Here is a 20574-nt window from a genome sequence, read left to right as displayed (position 1 = left end):
CCGGCGGGAGGGGGCTCGGTGGTGGTTGGCGGTGGAGGGTGTGTTTTGGGAGGGGGTCGCGTGAGGCTCGGAGGCGCCGCCAGACAGCGAGTTCATTTCCCTGGTAATCAACAGCAAGCTGCTATATTCAGAGAATGCTGTCCCTTTAATTGAACAGGCTAGGTAATTAAATGGCACTTTTCCAATAGGACGTGCTAGGTAAATCTAATAGTTGGTTATTTAATATCACTTTGAAGTCTGCCCACTCAAGCACAATGACAGCACAGGAGCATGTGAACTATTAGCTAGGAGGGAGAGAAAAAAAAAACCCAGGATCTCAAAAATTAATTAAATCGCATGCAATTTAGGGGGAACGTTTATCTTGATTTGTCATAACAGAATTAATTCAAGGCCTCCAATTCACTTGGGGGCAGATCTGTTACTCTGAATTAACCAAGCGTAATTTGGCTGATTTTTTTTCCCCCTCTCCCTCCCCTCTCTAATGCAGCGGTTGCGATTATTCACAGCCCCCCTCTTAAGTATCAATAGCTTCTGGTGCTTTTAAGGTGCTTGGTCTCTAGTTATTCCAAAGTACCTTTAATGGACTTGGCTCCAGGCATAATTTCTGGGTTGCATTTCTTTGTTACATTTAATATAGCTGGTGCAGAATGTAGATTACATATAGGAACCTGCTGGAAAACCAATTGCTTCTGGATCAGCAGCTGTGGATGTGCATTTTTCTCCTCAGATAGGTTGCTGATATTTACTTGGAGGTACAAATGTATACCTTTCAGCTACACTCTTAGAAACACACCTCTCCTTGCCTGAAGCAGTTTGAAAAACACAGCCAGTACTGCTCCATATTGCCAGCATTTTGCTTGAAGTAATAACGCGGTAGAAAATAGGCCCACCTATTGGTCATTGAAGTTACAGAAAGATGCTAAGCATTATTACTAAACTAAAAATACGACTTGCTCTCCCCTTAAGTCAGCAAAGGAGAGTTGAAGCTGAGCCGGCAAGCAGTACTCACTACACTGTGCTCTTCCTGGAGGAGCAAAGCACCTTGAAAGTGCAGAGGTTTGGTGGGATTTCTTCCCTTCTTTTCCCTTTTTCCCATATAAGGAACCTCTTGATGTTTGTGATTGATTGCATTGCCCAAATGCTGAAATATTAACGACCTTCTCGGACTGAGGACCCAAAGAAAGGAAACTGAAACCGATTCTGTCATCACAATTAAAGACTCCCCTGGCTTTAATTAGCCTGACCTGGGGTATATCTCCCCGTTGCTTGAGTTAAAGAGAAAAGAGCCCATTATAGTCCAGTCTGAGACCGATAGCTACTTAATTGAGCACCTAAAGCCTCGAGTCTTTTAAATCAAACACTGTCCTGGACAGTCCCCCTGGTTAGATAATTAACTCTCTAGTGCACAGAAACGTTGCTATAGAGGAAGAAAAAGAAACAACTTTTCAGAAAAAGGGTTGAATTCTAATGGTAGCCTTCGCCTCTGGTGAAGGGGATTAAAATGTGTATAGACATGTATGTAAGTTGTTCTGCTCTGAGGCAGCCTTGAAGCTGTAGACATGGAAAGATCTTAAACTCCATTAATAATATCCAATAGCACATCAGTCTTAGGTGGATCTTGGTCATTTTCAAACTTTGAAACTGTAATTTTTAACTCTTTAGGAATCCCCTGATTTTGTGGCTGAATGTTCCCTGAAAGGTTACTTAAGTGGCGTTGGAGAAAATAAGCTATATAAAAAGCTTTCGGATTACATACGGCTACCCTGATTATTAAAATACACTTAGATGTTGAAGACATACAGCTGACTTTACTTGGGGTGAATTGTTAAATAAATGAATACTTTTGGCTGGGTAATCAGATCGATACTGTGAAAGGGTATTTTTGAGATGGCGTGTCACTGTGTGTACCTGTTGGTAGTGGCAGCCATAATTACAGACTCCTATCCATTAAAATACTTCTGGGTTGCTGTAAGAGAATATTTGGTCCTTAGCTCTGGCAAGATTCTGTTCCCCACACCTATTCTCTACACATACCTCCCTCCCCCTTTATCCTCAGCATGTATTTGGCCACATTGACAGGTTTTTAACTTTATTTTTACCCCAATTATTTGAACTTGGTACCCCTCTTGGGGATTGGAATAGCCCTGCTGTTGACCAGAAACTCTTTTTCCATAGCCATACTAATTCTCTGGTCACCCCGCCTTTCCGAGAAGCCCCCTGCTGCGGCACTGACAGCCCTGCTCGCTGGATGCTGGATGTGAGGCACCAGGAGGTCCTCATCAGTGCTCCTGAAGTGGTCCAGCACCAGGAGCTGGCAGGCCAGCGGCCCTGAGCTCCCACACTGTGTGGTCCTACGGCTAGAGGTCCTGACAGTGTATTATTTCAGCTTTCTCTCCGTAACTGTTCTGATTCTGCAAGAACGTGTCAATGTGTCCTGGATCTCAGACTAATTAGTTTTGAAATGGAGTTTTGATTGAACTCTTCAAATCGATGCTGCTGCAAAATTTGTTTCTCGGGCTTCCTATTAAAAGCCATCTTAAGGGGCAGTTTTACTACTCTCCCTGTCGTTCAGTCGATACATTTAATAACAACTTACAGGCTATTTTCAATAAAGTGGCGACAGCAAATTAGTAGTTTGAACATGACAAGCCTCTTCTGCAAGACCAGATCCTGAAAACTCAAAGCAATTATTTTTATATAGAGGCATGCCGCAATCATTCAGATTATGGGGTGTTCTATAGGAACATGTCTCCTGGTTTGACACAAACTGCATTTTATGACTTTATTTGAACAAGGAGGAAATGTAAATATTAATATTTATTACGGCACCAGTATGTTAATTTGTAAGTCCTATTACTTTGTTTTTCAGTGTTGAAAGTGCCTCTCTGACTCTGCTTGCTTGTTCTGATATCACCTTTCAATGTGAAATCATTCTGGTCTGTTTAATAAATATTTGTGGATATTAAAGATGGAAGCCCGAAAGCAAATAAAGCTTTCCCAGTTTGAGTCTACAGATTCCATAAAAGCCAAAGTTCGGTATTCATTAAAATATTTTGTTGCGCCTGTGGAAGGATATAAGGAATTATGTATATATTTTTTTCTTCAGTGCACCACACTTCCTAGAGCTTTCCCCTCCTCTGCAGCCTTCTCCTTCTCCCCCTCCTCCCCCCATGGCAGATGTTGTGGTCTCATTTGATTGCATAGGAAAACTGCAGTGATACAGCAAACACCCAGAGAGATATGATGACAAATGGGTCCAGATCCCGGTAAATTACTTTCTGCTCAAATCGAAATTTCATTCAGTTTGTTGCTAGCAGAGATGAAGTAATCTAAATTGTGGACTCAGGAGCAGATAGAGGGAAGTTGGAGCAAGCATTTCATTATCAAGAGAGAGAGAAGGTTAGGATGAAAGAGATGAGCAGAGGCAAATCTTAAGTGTTGACACCATGATTGAAAAGGTTAACCCATACACATTATATATCAACCTGGATAGCAGAGAGTTTCTAATGGAAAGTCTGCACCGATGGAGGTTTACGGGAGTTTCAATACACTGAGCATGATGTCTTCTTAGATATACAATCAAATCCTCTTAACCCTTTTGATGACTCATATCTCAAGATATGATTAAAGTACAAAAGAGTTCTTCATATAATTTCAAGGACACAATGCATTTAAACTCCAGTCATGAATTGTATCTTTTTTTTTTATGATGAACCCAGTAATCTGATAAAATGTGTAGGACAGAATTGTTTAGTATTTGCTAGAGATGTAAGTCAATATTTTGATTAAATCCGGGGCATCCTCTTCCTCTGCGGTAGGCAGAAGTTAGTTGTGACCCCAAAAAAGGGTTTTCCCCAGGTTATGTAAATCACTCATAAAGCGCCAGCCTGCGCCTAAGCTTTCAGCCTCTGTCAGATGCATTCCAAAGGGAGGGCCAGAGGCCAGGGGATTGCTTCTTTCTTTTTCTTTGATTTGGGAGTGTTCATCGGTGTCCCCCGTCATCTTTGTTTCAGGTTATTTGGGAATAGCGGTGCTTGCAGCGCTTGTGGACAGTCGATTCCTGCGAGCGAACTCGTCATGAGGGCCCAAGGCAATGTGTATCATCTTAAGGTAGCATTTGCCCCTCTCTTTTAAAAAGAATCCTCTACCGGAGGCAAGGCGTTTCTCCATAGTAGGAACTGTGTTTTCTCAAACTGCCAACACTAAAGGAATCCACTGAGACTGGATTGGCCGTGATTATTACCCACCCACCCGGCACGTCCCCCTTCCAGCCCCCCACCCCCCACAAGCACACGTTTGTCTGTTTCCCACTTTGTGCAGATCCAATATATTGCATTTTGCAATCACCTCGAAGGAAGGAAAACACTAAACCCTAAGTAGCTCTGTACTTGACAGATACCCGCTTAAAAACAGTTTATAAACTTGTGACCAAAAAAAGACTTAATTTGTACTTGTTTTCAGTGGGCTTGCTTTTTCCCTTCCAGTGTTTTACATGCTCTACCTGCCGGAATCGCCTGGTCCCGGGAGATCGGTTTCACTACATCAATGGCAGTTTATTTTGTGAACATGATAGACCTACAGCTCTCATCAATGGCCATTTGAATTCACTTCAGAGCAATCCACTACTGCCAGACCAGAAGGTAAAGACCCCACAGTTACTAATAAGCTTTATTAGAGCAAGTTGGGAGGCTCAACCGTTTTTGCACTGAGCGGTGGAGTTTTCCTGGGTGCTTGTATCTTTGCATGCCCTTTTAAAGAAATGTAGACTACTCATCCATACAGGGTTCAGAAATAGGAGAGCTGATTAAATTGTGAATCTCTTCTAGTTAGAAAAAACCCTGACTTAGTTTGTAGCTGTGCTGATGTAGGATTATCATATGCAGAGTTGAACAAAGCAAAAACTTCTGTATTACCAGTTTTTTATCCCATTTGATAATTTTGATATTCAGAAGCACAATGGATGTGAATAGGTTATTGTGGGAGGAAAATTAGAACATTATGGTAGGAAAGGGAATCGTCTTTGTCAGGCAAGAGTGGTTTCAGTATTGGTAATAGCAATCCGGACACTGATGCTTTAGAAAAGCAGTTTTACAAAGCATTCTGTAATTCCAGAGGAGAGCATTTTTGTTGATTGGCAGTCCAGTAAAATTTGAATAAGCCGTGACTTTTAAAACAAAGTTCTAGCTCTTTCCTGTCAATTTGGGCCACTGATAGCTCCATTAAAGATTATGTATCTCAATTCTTGATCTGCAACTGGAAAGTTTTTGGACCAGTGTTAGAAATGAGGAAATTATACAAGTGCACAAGTCATGTGGTATTAGAAGGCACTTCAGAGGGAAAATTAGTGATCAACAGTTGTTCAGCACCCCCAGTACTGGATAGTTTTAGATCTATTTTAATCTCCTTAATAAGTCCTATAGCTATGCAAGTGAGTGCATTTTGATAACTGCTGTGCCTAATTTGTAACAATTACTGTCAACCTTCAGTTAAGAGACTGTTCATTCCACACTGGCCCAGAAAAGAGTGAAATGTATGACTCGTGCGCATAATTTTATTCACATCATATTTCATACTGATTATGTATTGATGACATTGATTCATTTACTCTTTACAGCGCCACTTGCATGGATATTAAATCTTATTGACCACAGATGAATTTTAATTTCAGATTGGTGATAGATTTTTCCATCAGCTCTGATAGTATGTTTGACTTTTTCATCATTAACCCAGGCAATCACACAGCACTGAGTTATTGCATTGAAACAAAAAGTGCACACTTCACTTGGTAATTCTTTATGGATTTACAATAGGAACTTCATTAATGTCTGTTGTAAGGATCACAAAAAAACAACATTTATCTGCAAATAGGAATTTAGCAAGCTTCAGAAGTTTCGGAAAAAAATATTAAGCTGCTTTGTCTTCTGTAATACATTTTGTTTCAATGCTTCCTGTGGGGAAAATGACTAATATTTGTAAACTTTTAACGATTTAAAATCACACTACCATATTTTTAATGCTCATATTTATCGTTTTCCCTTACTCAAGTTTATGGGATAATTTTAAACGTATTTTTTATTTCTTTATAACTACATGTTAATTACATCACAATACATGTACTATATGTAATTTATGAACAAGGGGAAGCTACATAGAAGACCATTTTTAAAATAGAAGTCAAATATTTTATTGCAAATTAACCAGTCACCATTGATGAGGCATTTCAAGCTGCTGTACATGTAAACACATACAGATTTTTATGTAATGAAATGAATCTACAGGGTAGAGTTGAGAACAATGAATGGGTCGCATAAATATGTAGAGATCCCCATTTCAGTTTGGAGGCAGAGACATTTGTAGTTAGTTATACTTGGTAGCTCAAAGGAAAACGAGCTAGGAATAAAATGTTTGATCACTTTCCCACCCCTTCCAATATAAAAGCTTAGTTTCCCCCCAAATTCTCTTTTTAACATTTTTTGCTGGTTTTATACCATTTCTTTCCTGCCTTAGCAAAGTATTAGAAATGATTGTTACAGCTCACCAACGTGCATGGTGAGAATTGAAGGATGTGGAGACAAGATGGGAAATGCAGCCAAACTGTGGAGCACTGAGGATGCAGGCAGTGGCCGTGTTAGCTAGGGACCAAGTGCAGAGGACATGTAAGAAATATGAGCAGGGTCTCAGTACCATCTTTCTGAGTATAAGGCGATATAAATTTAGAGTTGTTAGGGAGGAAACAGAGCAACACTGAAAAAAAAAATCTGATTTTACGTGTTAACAAAATTGCATGGATTGTGCCTTTCATCTAAGTGTTCTGTTCTTTTTTTTATAACTTTTCCCGGGTGGTGGTGAGAGGAGAGGTAGGGTGTTCATTTGGAATACAAAATATACTAGGCAGTGAATAAGAACCTACCAGTGTATATTTTCTTAATGTTGGAAGCCAAAAGAGACAGGTGGCCTTCAAAAATTAATAGCTCTTAAAAGGCATAAGGAAATATAACTTAAGGATATGTTCTTGTCAGATGTTGGTGAGAGGCTGTGTTTTGGGGGAGGTGGAGGGGTGATGTTAATTAAGAACATTTCCCTGTTGGAATAAATGTCTCACATTTTTGCCCTTGGTGCTCAGCTCACCATGAGCACAGTCAATTCACAAGGTAGTTTTTGTAAATAAAGGTTTTGGGCAAGCTGAACGTGGTCCAGAGAGATATTAATGAGAGGGCAAGGGGGAAGAGGTAATGAAAACACTTCCTGGTGGAACATAAACTGCTTTCTGGATCTGGAGAATGCTTTAAAATCATTTTCCCCAAAGCCTTCAGTGTTTCTTTTCTCGGGGAGCTAAGTAGGGAGAAATGACAAGTAGCTCCATTTTATTTTCTTTCTCGTTCTCCATATTTTTGGTAGGGAAAATTGGACATTAATTTTGGCTGGTTTCCTTCTATTTGTAGAACTAATTATCTTTTTTGTGCATGATGCATAATAAATACACACAAGCATCCTCTGCCTTCAAGGGAATGAGTTGATTGTCTGTACATTTCTTCTTTAAAGGCAGCTAATTGTATGGAAAGTATAGACCCCATCATCTAGTCCCTTTAAACTTTTATTCCCCTGAAATTTGTTCCCATTGTCTGGGGTGTGCAGTTTAGTTCTTGTTCTGCATCGTTGGCTTTTGTATATTCTGAGAAAAACAATAACATTCAGCTTTTAAATCATACCATCTCTTGACTAAAGTCTCAGACCACTGGTGCCCAAGGATCCTACAACGTGGAAGCCTATATTCAGAGGAGGCTCGGCTCTCTTTAGGAGAACATTGCCTTCTAGAGAATAATGTACATACAATCAGAAGTTGTGGCTAATTTTTTTTTAAATAAATTTTTGCCTGCTCTGGAATTTTTTCTTCCTCTCAAGAGTGATGGTTGCACCTAGAATTCCCTGCTTTTCAGTAGCATAAGAGATCATCACACCGCTTTAGTTGGAGGGAAATGTAGCTCGTGTCCTAGTTTACATATCACTGCACAGTTCCCTTGCAGTCGCATAATTGGTGTAGAGTGTGTGTCCATCGTAGAGGGCATTTGATGCTCATTTATTAAATATGCTCGCTGGCTGCTGCCGCATCTTTGTTCTGGACAGACAAATTACCTTGCTCACACTGAGCTTCCACTCTGGGGAATTAAGCCTCCACCACTTTAATTAGCTTGGAAGTGGGGGGTTGCAGCTCCTAATAGACTTCAGGCTTTTAGTAAGTTAGGGAAAGGGTGAAACGAGAACTTCGAAGCTCAAAATGTCATTTAAAAACCATAAAAATCTAATATATATTATTTCATTTTGGTAATTGCAAACAGATTGTATTTGACGACTGTGTGGATTACCATTTCTAACTTAGACTTTAAAATTAGACTTGCATTGAACTGCATTCTTTAACTGATCATGAATCATTAACACATTACATTTGTTTGATTTATATATTCAGAATATTTTACGTAGTATCAAGTGACAACAGATAGGAAATACTAGATGTAAAGTATCTGTTTATATGTACGTGCGTGTGTGTGTACAGATAGACACACAAACACATGCACAAACATACTCATGCAGGTAACATACCTATATGTCAAGAAGGACATAGGTGAGTAGGTGACATGTGGGAATATCAGAATAGTCATAATAACTGCCAACACTTGCTTAGGTTTTATTAAGGGCCAGGCACTGTTGAAAATGCTCCACATATGTATTATGTAATCCTATGACAGCCATGTTATCCCCACTTTAAAGACAAGGAAACTGAGGCACAGACAGGTTGAGTAACTTGCCAAAGGTTATACAGTTGAACATATTACCCCAAAACTTCCTGGGGAGGGACATGGCTCTGAGTGTGCCTTCGAGATATGACTAGTAGGCAAGATGTTATAATTCATCCCTTTCAGAAAGAAACTTACTTTTTGCAGAGTTAAGCAATTCATTGTAGAACTTTACACCAGAAACTTTCCAAAAGTCCATTTATTGTCTCATTTTCTCTGCTAGTAAAACTGCAGAAAATGTTATGCTTTAGTTCTTCACTGTTGGAGTAAGTAGCGCAGAAAGCCTCCATCAAGTCACAGTTGGAAAGTAATCTAATAAAAGAAGATTAGTGAATGTAGAGAAGACAAAAGCAGCCATGTTTGAGTTTAATATCTCTCAAATTTAGCTAAGATGCCCGTTTTTATTTCTTGCAGGTCTGCTAAAAGGTCAGAGTAATGCAGAATGCGTGCCTTCATCTCAGATTTTGTTCATCACAGGTGGATCCCATGTGTCTTCAGTAGACAAGTCACCTTTGTAGCTAGCACCAGTGCCAGCTCCATGCCATTGCACCTTCTTTAGTCTTGATTGCCCTTCCTGCATTTATTGGTGTATTAAAATGACTGAATATGAACATTAAGGACTCCATGAACCTGGGCTAATGGGAGACTGTAGAGAAAATGAAAAAAGATCCACCAGAGGACATCTTGGGGGGGTGGGGGAGGGAGCTGGGGAGGAGGGAAATGACTAATGAAGCTAATTAAAAGAAGCATTCAAATCTGCTTTCTACCCTCATTAACAATTAGCAGGGCACTGGCCAGAGTTTGTACCCTGTGTTTTACCTTAACAACATTCTATTTGCTCTTTGTATATTTAAGTGTTGTAAGGAAATGTGTTTCAATCAAAACTGAACATGAGATAAAGGAAAGAGATGTGGCTTTTGTGATATTCTATCACAAACACTTTTATTGTATCTCTGTAAAATACAATGTATGTATGCATGTAAGTGTTTTCGTCCTAATGTTGCTACTCCCATGGCGAAGAAAAAGAACAAAAAATGGAAAAAAATTGGAAAAAAAAAACAGGCTCATAGCAGCTACTGTGTAGAAATTTCCCCCTACTTCTAATTTGCTGAATGAAGAAAAAAAAAATCTTTTATTTGTGATATTTTCAGAGACATTTGCTCTAGTATGGTGTATTTAAATAATAAAAACTTAAAAGAAAAAATATTCGATGGAGTTTGGGCTTACACACTGCTTTTTCTCTTCTGTACTTTGGGAAAAGGTAGGGTTGTTTTGTTTTTTTTTATTTGATACCAAGTTCACTTTAAATTTCAGGAGTTGTGAGAGGTGGTGTGTATATTTATTTAGCTCTGGGCCAATAAGGTATTCTTCAAATTACTTAATCATGCCGTTTTTGGCAGGGGTACAAAGCAATGTTTCTGACGGAGTCCTTCTTATAAGTTCAGAATATTCTGTTAACAGCACTTCATTACACTTCTCCAATATCACAGTGAATCTTTTGTGTTTATATATAAATATTTGTTTGATTCTTAAGCTATTTTCGCTTGCTCTTTTTTTTTTCTCAGTAGGAAAGCCTTGGGTATTGATGAAAAACATGTTAGAGAATGTGGCATAACTATCTTGTTCTCTTAGCCAGTTTATAGCTTTGGCGGAAACAGCATGCCAAACCATACCTGTACATATTCTGAAGTTCCATTCGTTCTTAGGGACCCCGTGCTCTTTACAGTTACGTTCAACGGGTGAAGCAGCCGTTTCCTGTGTGCTTTTAGACTCCTGTGGTCTGCTGTGTGCTTTTGTTTATTTTGTTTTGCTCTTACGCTCTATAGGCTCTGCCTTTCCAAATGTTTGGAGGAGGGTTTGGAATTCATTTAATAGAAGTCTTGAGATGTTCAGTTGCTAGTTCTAGGCGCTAGATTATCCCCCAACAACGGCTTCTGCAGTGCCCGCAGAGGTACCCTGAGGAGAGCGCGTGTAGGCCAAAGACTCCGTGGGTCCCTGGCCAGGGCTGGAAGGAGGAAAACCAAAGAGGCTGCACTGCCAGGCTTGCAATATGTGAGCAAATCTCACTACGACTTCTGCCTGTACAGGTTAATAAAACCAGGTGTTTTAATGCTACCTTTAATTTTCTTTCTAAAAATGGCAATTGTTTTATTTTCACTTGTTCCAGAAGAGCTCCCAAGGCCCTCTCTGGAGAATAGGACTAGGTTCGTTCTATAGAGAGATCGAGCTTTGGCACAGCTCGACCAGCAATCAGCTTCGCTTCCCGGTGAGGCCCGTGCTTACTGCCTGCTTTCGGGTCCCAGGCCAGGAGGAAGAGTCACTTGCTCAAACTGCACTCTTCTTGGAGGAGAATTTAAAGGCAGAGAGTAAAAGTGAATAGTTCATTAGAGCTTAAGACAAAAATAAAATGAATAAAATCACATAAATATCTCCTTGAGTTAGATCTTGGGGAATTTCTGGGAACTAGTTCTGGCTCTTACATTATTTTTCTTTTAAGATACTGTAAGGGAACTTGGACTCTTCAGGATAGAAAAGGGGAAATGTTAATAAGAATGCAAGCATCTGCTCTATTCTTTTTGGCATAAGCACTCGTCCCATATAGGGTAGAAATTCAAAGGAGATAGTTAATAACTTCAGTAAGTAATACAGTGTGGCATTTAGTGATGTGGAGGGCTAAGGTTATTAAAGACTTTAAATGAACTATTATACGGCTGGTTCCTCAAGCACTGCTGCGTATTTAATAACGAGCTTCTAAAAGCATTTCTTAAGTTGCAGACCTATAAGATTACAAATGTCACTCATGTTAGTATAATCCACATGCAAGTGATGAAGTCTTCTCTTTGATGTGCTAAATTGGAGAAGGACTAATGGAGCTATGAATATACAATAGGACATATTTAAGTAGTAGTCTTGCTTTAGGTAAAACACTTTCTTGAAACCAGAGGCATTTCAAACAATAAAACCCAGCTCTAATGGGGATGCTTTGTGGATAGAAAGCCACTAAAAACACTCAGGTTTATTCTGATGTGAGCAGTGATTATGTTCCTCCCCCAACCCCAACATTGCTTAGAGAGAAAAAAATCCACCAGCTTGTTCACCTTTCATTACTGCATTTGTGATGTTAGTGAGATGTACTCTGTTCTTTTGAAAGGCCTTATTTAATATCACCCATGTCACAGAGCAAGATGGCCCCCAGTCCCTACAAGCAAGGGCAATTAAAAATAAAAGCAAATGTAACTGAGCGCTGCTGAACTGAGTAAAGAAATGTTTATGATATGTATACATGTCCCAATTATGCAAACTGCCACTCTTGCTAATGTACAAAGATTCTCCTTTGAAAGGTTGGATGTTTTTTACCGGCGTTGTTACATTTACACACCCCAAAAGGCAGCAGGGCCTGAGAGAAGCCTTTCCAACCCAAACCATTTGCCACAAGAAACTCTTTTCCAGCTCTTCGTGATTTATTAGGAAGTAGTTTAACACAGACTGTAGTGTCATAAAATACAGACTGAGAAAACCCCAAAGTTTCTCATTTATGAATGAGAAAACACCACAAAGAAGCCGGTGAAATTGTCCTCCTTTTAATATTAACTATTTTGCCCTCATTAACACTGATATTTGAAACAACTAATCCATCTAAAATGAAACTTTTAAATGTCAATATAGGGAGATTCTAATGTGCACCATGTTTATGTAAAATATTTCTTAGAGCTAATAAATTATATAAGTGAATCTAAGAGCTATAGATGATGTGGCCTAAATAACTGTATTTAGGTCGAGAAGTGATTTTCCCAATGATTCCTTCACCGGGGAATTCCATCCCAGGTGCTTGCGCACCTCTGACTCAGTTTGAGAGGCCATTGGAAACAGACTATTTACAAGTTGATGTGACTTCTTGCATTGTTACTAACACTCACCTATTGTCAGTCCAGCCAAGTCACAGAAATGCTTATTGCAGTTAAAGAGCAATTTGTTTCCATGAAACTGCAATTAAAGTATTACTGAGCAGCCATTTTAGATTGGCAATGCTCTGAATGCATGTTAAACAGCCAGCACCTCCCACTTGCCGCGCCTGAGATCTGACTCGCAGCAAAGTGGAACACATTCACCCACGTTGGGTACCTAGTTAAGAGGCATTTGCAGCCCTCTGTTCCATCATGAACATGCTGAGAGCAATGGCAAGTCAGGGCTGATTTTTGGAAGGTGAACTTGCAACTTACCTCCAGTGACTACTATTTGCAGTTGCACGAGAAGTGAGAAGTACTTTGTGCTGACGGATATGTGCAGGTCTCCTAGAGGGAACGTTTTCGAGTTCAGATTGATTCTGCGGAGAATGGACTGCAACTCGGAGGCTTTGAGCCAATGGTGCTGCAGGTCCTGACATGTTACAGCTGTGTAAACAGGGCCATTCTGTCTCCTAAATCACAACTAATAAAGCATAGGATGAGAATCAATTGATTCTGTTATAAGTTCTTTGGATGACACTGGAAAGTTGTTTAATGACTCTCTGTTGGAGTGGTCAAGCCTGGGTTGAGCCACTGAAATACCCATTTTAATTGTCTCTCTCCCCTCAGAAACAGGGCAGGGCACCCTTTCCTGCAGGTTAGCCTCGTGGCCACCAGATCAAAACCTTCTGGGGAAAGAAAGGATCTGAACTGAATTCTTCCTGCACATCTGAAGTTCAGGATTTGTTCAGTGAGAAAGGTGAAGTGCAAAGGTTTTATTGAAAATGCAAAACATTGATGTAAGATCCTGAGAGAGGAAAGGATTTCAGAGGTGGTGTTTCAAAATGCAATTAGCACTGAATTCTAACCAGCTTGGAAACCATCATTAGCTCAGAGAACAGGAGGCATTTCACCTTCCTTCTGCCTAGAAATTCCCCCTACCTGGATCAAAAGGTTTACATCCTCGACTTCCTCAGAAACCATCTTCATGAACAGTGCAATTCTTTGTAGGTTTTCTGCTGGGTTGTTTTAGCTGTAATTTTTTAAAAGAGGAAAACGTTAAAGAGTTTCTTCCTAAATTAATATTGCAATTTCTGTGAATTGAGTATTTTTGGGAACTGTAAAGAGAAAATCTGAGGACAAACTGAATTTACACGTGAAGATTAATTCTGAAAACTGGAAAGGAAATTGCTTGTTTTGGCTGCTGTTGTATATCTTTTTATTGAAATAAGGTTTGGTGGAGGTGGGTGTGTCTTAAATTCTGCATATCTCTTTAAGGCCTTTGACTCAATTTCTATTATCAGTCATAGAACTGACACTTTCCATAAAAGCTTTACATCTTAGAATACAATGTTTAGTCTAATAACTTTATCTGGGAATTTTATAATGCTTTGTAAATGTTTTTACATGTGAACATTTACAATTAAGAAATTCTTACACTTGTTTTCTCACCGAGTCCTCACAGTAATCCTCTTAATTACTATCATTGCCTCAGTTTTACAGATGAGGTCACTAGAGTTCAGGGAGCTGACTTAGTAAGCAGGGCCAGGACTAGAGTGAGGTTATTGGGTACTCTGGGTGCAAAATGCAAGGGGATACCAAAAATTCAGTAATCAAGATAATGTTTTAAGGCAATATTTTAAAAAATAACAGAATCAATGCAAAAACATCCACGATGTACAAAATTTACAATTTAAATCAAGGCAGGATCTGTCTTACTTTCCTTTTGGCCCAGGTTCCAACGTGGCTGGGCACGGTTATGAAGGCCCTCAGTGCCAGAACTGCTATTTGAACCCTGGCATTTGGGGCATTTCCGTAGACTTGACTTATAAATTGTTAGGCTGCAACAATGATACACTTTATTCTATGAGCTGTAACTTGGTTTTTTCTTCCCTTAAAAAACTAATTATTGCACTTTATCTTTATCCAGCCTGGAATGCCAACTTCTTCAGACTGCCTGCCTATCTTAGCCTTGCTCTATAAGAAATTCCTTTTGACAATTCTCAACTACTTCATCACGAGTAATTAAATATAATTGATCATGACTCTGCCCACAAGTTGTTGCTGAGGAAAAAGAGCAAGACTTTAGTAATCATATTAGTTCAGAAAGCAAAATGGATAAATACATCCCATACAAAGTAGTAAATGACGTGTTTAAAATATCTGAATGACCTGTGGATTTGAGTCTGTAGATAATATTTGTGGTGAATTTGAATCTATAAAAGTAACACATACTTTTATAAGTATAAGCAAAGTAATATACACACAACAACAACTTAAAAGAAAATCTTTAAAAAATATATTTTATTGATTTTTTTACAGAGAGTAAGTGAGAGGGATAGAGAGTTAGAAACATCGATCAGCTGCCTCCTGCACACTCCCCACTGGGTATGTACCCGCAACCAAGGTACATGCCCTTGGCCAGAATCGAACCTGGGACCCTTGAGTCTGCAGGCCAACGCTCTATCCACTGAGCCAAACCGGTTAGGGCAAAGAAATTTTTACATGTTCTAGTGTGGTGTGAAAAGAAGACATACCACAAAAGAACTAATATTCATGTTTGCTGTTTTAAGATGGGAGAGCACAAAAATGTTCAAATGGAACAGATTATACCTTTAATTACATCCAAACATGATTCTGAGCTGATATTCAACATTTTGTTGGCTGTACTTCCTATTTTCCCATTAATTGCTGGAGTCCAAAAAAGATACCAAATTTGTAAATAAATTGCTATCACACACCATTGAATCCAAGCTGCCTTTATTACAAAGAGAAAAATAGTTAAGGAAACATTTCTACTCAATTGAATAAAACACTGTTTTAATGTTGATGTAAAGGTTAAGCAAAAAAATGACTTTTTCTTGGCTTATATTCTTGACCACAGTGGATTTTGGTGCCAGAGTACTGGTTATCGAAGCCCTTAATGTCTGTATGTTATTTCATGGAATATCTCAGCCCAATGACTCTTTGCAGTCTATCTTTTAATCTTTTATTCTGCTATGTGCAAAATGAGACTTAAGTTAGCCAATATATGTTTTTATTCTGGTCTGAAGATTATATTACCCTTCTCATTGGATATCAACGGTTATACATATACAGTATTCTCTTTAGGTTGTGAGGACCTGGAAAATATGCATAGATCAATCTATACCCTATGCGTTCAAAACTATAAGTATTGATTACAATGAAGGAGATAATGTGTATTTGTTATGTGTATACTGTGACCTCAGCTCATAAAATCAGTAAGTGAAGTCTGTATAGGTAGGCAGGATTTGTATCAGGTAGTGAGGCTGCCAGACCCAGGAGCTCAACTTCTTGGTTACACTACTCTATAGTATGACCAAAAACCACCACCATTCAGTCCACGTTTCAGCAGAGGCCATCCATAGCCAGAACTGCACAAACAGTTCAAGCAGCTGCCTGAATAGTGTTTACCAGGATTTTTATTTTTATTTTTTGGTGAGGGTCTAGAGTGGGAATAGATATTTATGGAATTTAGAAAATAAAATATTTTAAAATTCTAAGCTATGGAGATATTTCTATCATGAGAACAAGTGAGTAGGGAGAATGGAAGGAACAACTGCCTACATAATTTGCTCTTCTAGGAAGGATTAAAGGGCTGCAGTCTCTTGTTGAGATTGTATGCGCTCCCCAAACACCCTGGCCACACACCCCATCTACATGGTTTTGTTTGTCTTATTTCACTCCTGTCAACAAGACCCTTTGCCCGACCCACACAGGATGCTGTTACTGCGCGTGGTAAAACTCAAGCTATGCTTTTGTGGGCTGCAAGGCTGTGACATCAGGAGGTTTCAGACATTAGCAGTGTTGGCAGTTTTTAAAAGTTGATATGATACAGCCTTTGGTGACACTTCACAGGTGTGTCAGGGAGAACTGAGGGGAAAGGAAAATTGCAACAGAGCAAAAGCAGACTCCAATGTTCTTGATGAAGCTCAGGGTACCACGGTGGAAACATTGCCTCTGGCTTGTTAAATCGAACCCTTACGTTCTCTAAGAGTGGAGTGGAGGCACCAGGGCTGCATGGGTGAAATTCACAAAACTACATCTGGTACCTTATTGTGTAAAAAAATTGTGAGGTTTTTGTTTGTTTGCGTATTTGTTTTCTAACCCTCTGTAGTCAAACATTATAACCTTAGAGAAGGAGAGAAGATGCGGGTGAGGGAGTTTGTGCTGTGGACTCAGTGAAGGTATAGCTGTAATATTATTCTCTCTGCATTACATTTTATGTATTTGATTTTCGACCAGTCCACCAAAGGATTCTGCCTCTGGAATGCCCCTGTTTTGCATGCAGATGGCAGGTTAATGAACTCATTACTGTGCATTTTATCCTGCTCTGAACAGATTTGTGACATTATTTTTTCAAAACAAAAGAGGGTTCTGCCCTAGCCAGTTTGGCTTAGTGGATAGAGTGTTGGCCTGCAGACTGAAGTGTCCCAGGTTCAATCCCAGTCAAGGGCATGTACCTCGGTTGCAGGCTCAATCTCTGGCCCTGATTCGGTATGTGTCGGGGGGGGCAACCAGTCCATGTGTCTCTCTCATATGGATGTTTCTCTCTCTGTGTCTCTCCCTTTCCCTTCCACTCTCACTAACAAGTCAAGGGAAAAATATCCTCAGGGAGGATTAAAAACAACAAGAACAAAACAGGGTTAGGCAGTTGGTTGGGCCTGATGAGAATTGGGTGACTAAGTGAAAAAAAATATGTTTTCCAAAACACTACTAACCTGCTCAGGGTTGCTGCTTAAATGTTCTATAAAACTACCCCTACTCTCTCCATTTCCCACCAAAAGGTCTTTGATTTCCCTGCATTCTTAAAGATTTTTAGAACCGCGTGCCTTCCCGAAGGTGTGTGGTCCAATTCCATCCTAAGACTAGGTGATTTGGGGCTTTCTTTCTGATTCCTTGGGCATCTATGGCATCTTGTGTGTCTTTGTAACCTTTTTAGCTCAGGTGTTTGCACCAAACAAGGGAGAGAGAGCACTCACTTTTGCCATAAGGGATATGCTATGCGAATTAATTATGGCTTATTTACCTGGTATTCTATGCTTTGTACTTTTGAGAATGAAGGCACCCGTGCCTCTCCATTCCTTCCCCTTCTATTTTAAAGTATGTAATAAAGCACATATTGCACGGTAATGCTAAGTAAGCACCAAATGGAGTTAGGAAACTGAATTTAATTCTAGTCCTGAAGGGAAGTCAAATGGAACCTGTGGTTAAATTTGTCTTTCCATTTGAATATTAGCCATGGGCTAATCATTTAATTTCACTACCTCCTTTTGCCTATCTTTTAAATAGGAATTTACTAATAACAGCTATATTTGCCAATACATTCATTGTCTTCATTAGAAGGTAAAAAGGGCTTTAAATTCTCAGGATGGTACTCTTTTGGAGTGTAAACACTGAAACAATAGAAAGTATAGTAACTTCTCTCATTTACAGATGAGTTATAAGGTCTTAAACTTACTTGAAAATTATGATAGCTAACTCTTGCCTGTCTCTAATGGAGGGGAATGAGGATATAGATTAACCCCAAACAATGGATAACAATTTATTTTTGGTTTAGAATGTAATATGTAATTTTTTTTCATTTTGTGAAAAGTCTTTTTTTAGCAGGTTTAGGTTCACAACAAAATTGAGAGGAAGGTACAGAGATTTCCCATATATCCCTACCCCCACACATGTATAGATTCCCCATTATTAAATGTATCCCCAAGTTTGTTATAACTGATGAACCTACATTGACAGATCATAATCACCTAGTGAGCCAATATTGGTACATTATTATTAATGCAAGTCCATAATTTACATTCAGGTTTACCCCTTGTGTTATACCTTCCATGGGTTTGGACAAATGCATAATGACATGTATCCATTATTATGGTATCATACAGATGATTTTCATTGCCCTAAAAATCCTCCATGCTCTCTGAATTTACCCTCCCCTACCCCACAAACCCTGGCAACCACCGATCTTTTTACTATTTCCATAGTTTTTCCTTTTCCAGAATGTTATGTGGTTGGAATCATGTAGCCTTTTCAGATTGACTTCTTTCACTTAGTAATATGCATTTAAGGTTCTGCGATGTCTTTTTCATGGCTTGATAGCTCATTTCTTTTTAACACTAAATAATATTCCATTGTCTGGATGTACCACAGTTTATCCATTCACCCATTGAAGGACATCTTGGTTTCTTCCAGGTTTTTGCAATTATGAGTAAAGCTGCACTAATCACCCATCTGCAGGTTTTTGTGTGGATATAAATGTTCAATGATGTACTTTTCGGGAGCATGGTGATACTGCTTTTGTTAGGTAAATGTCACACAAAATTTGCAATTCTGTAACTCAGTCCATATGCTGGTAGAAGGTAGCTCAGAAAAGAAATGAGCATTTATTTTATTTTTTAACTTTAAAAAAAAAAATTTTTTTTATTGATTTCATAGAGGAAGGGAGAGGGACAGAGAGATAGAAACATCAATGATGAGATAGACTCATTGATTGGCTGCCTTCTGCATGCGCCCTACTGGGGATCGTGCCCTACTGGGGATCAAGCCCACAACCCGGGCATGTGCCCTTGACTGGAATTGAACCTTGCATTCTTCAGTCCACAGGCCAACGCTCTATCCACTGAGCCAAACCGGCTAGGGTGCACATTTATTAAATAATGATGTGGACCATACATTTTTTCTTGTTATCCCCAGTATACAACTTTGAGGCAGAAATTACTACTTCTACATTTGCAGTCAAGGTATCAGAGACTTAAGAGAGGTTAAATAATGTGCTCAACTAGAGTTATTTGAAAAGGTGAATCTGACTCCAGTGCCCATGGCCTCCTGTAGGGGAAAGCTTTCCCACAGCTAATCCCTGGTTGACTAGTCTACCATCAGGTAATGGATCTGATACTATACATTTAAAGCCATAGCACACTGTAACCATTACACATGTTTGATTACCTTTGGAAGGAGACATTGATCCAGGTATTGTTTACATAGGAAAATGGTTGTAGTGCCCTCTTGACTATGCACTTTCCTTTGAAAGGATAGTAACATTTATTTCCATTTCATGGTTCTTCAAGGAAGGACAAGGAATTATCTTTTGTTATTTGTCTAGTAATTGAATTAGACAATTGTTAATTGAGCTCAGTACTTTACTTGTAATACCTCATTTAATTCTCACAAAAAAACCTATAAAGTTATTTTATGAATCTATTTTAGACAGGTGGAAGCTGAGACTTAGGTTGGGTAACTTGCCCTGTATGTTAGGTATACGGTAAAGCTGACAGTTGCTGCAGCCAGGCCTGTCTGAAATATGCTGTTATGTGCCAGGTACAGTACCTCATTTAACTTTTGTGATCTCCCTCCCCATCAAGGAAGGTGGCATTGCTGCCCTGTCACAGATGAAGAAGTGGGGGTTCTGAGCCTGCGTGATGTGCTGAGGACACAGAGGTCTGCCTGGCTTGAAAGCCTGTGTGTGACCCAGAACGGTGTGACCGCTGCGGTGTAGCTCACCTCTGTGAACCTCTGTTGTTCATTTATAGAATAGACTGAAGGAAATGTCTACAGTTGGACAGTTTGTGTCGTTAGAGCATTTTATTTTCTTCATCATATAGAGATTTATCAAATCTCATTAGCTACCGTTAAAATAATGTGAGCTGAGCTCTGGGTTGGTTAGCATATTTCTTTACGTTTTCTAAAAATGGCCACAATTGTGAGTCACTCTCATTTATCAAAGGAGGCTCACTATCTCTGCAGCATTTATTTTTTTATTTTTTCTATTTTCTATGAGGCAAACCTTCGGCTGGGACATTAATTTCATTTGACCC

At 39.3% G+C, this 20574-nt stretch overlaps 1 protein-coding gene across 2 annotated transcripts in view; it reads left to right on the top strand.

Annotated features, from left to right (window-relative positions):
- Positions 1-20574, top strand: part of LMO4 (LIM domain only 4) — a 36911-nt gene that overhangs the window by 3799 nt on the left and 12538 nt on the right. Inside the window, exons 3-5 of one of the 2 annotated variants that reach the window (XM_006760796.1) lie at positions 4014-4110; positions 4485-4640; positions 9207-9998. In XM_006760796.1, coding sequence (XP_006760859.1) covers positions 4014-4110; positions 4485-4640; positions 9207-9215 — 262 coding nt within the window. In that variant the 3' untranslated portion in view covers positions 9216-9998. Of the gene's footprint in view, positions 1-4013; positions 4111-4484; positions 4641-9206; positions 9999-20574 lie in introns of those variants that run through there. The other variant, XM_015562053.1, reaches the window with a different exon arrangement.

This window comes from Myotis davidii, unplaced genomic scaffold (genome assembly GCF_000327345.1).
Source record: "Myotis davidii unplaced genomic scaffold, ASM32734v1 scaffold156, whole genome shotgun sequence".
Lineage (NCBI taxonomy): Eukaryota > Metazoa > Chordata > Mammalia > Chiroptera > Vespertilionidae > Myotis > Myotis davidii.
The sequence above is the reverse complement of the archived record's forward strand: the minus strand, read 5'-3'. Positions and strand labels throughout refer to the sequence as shown.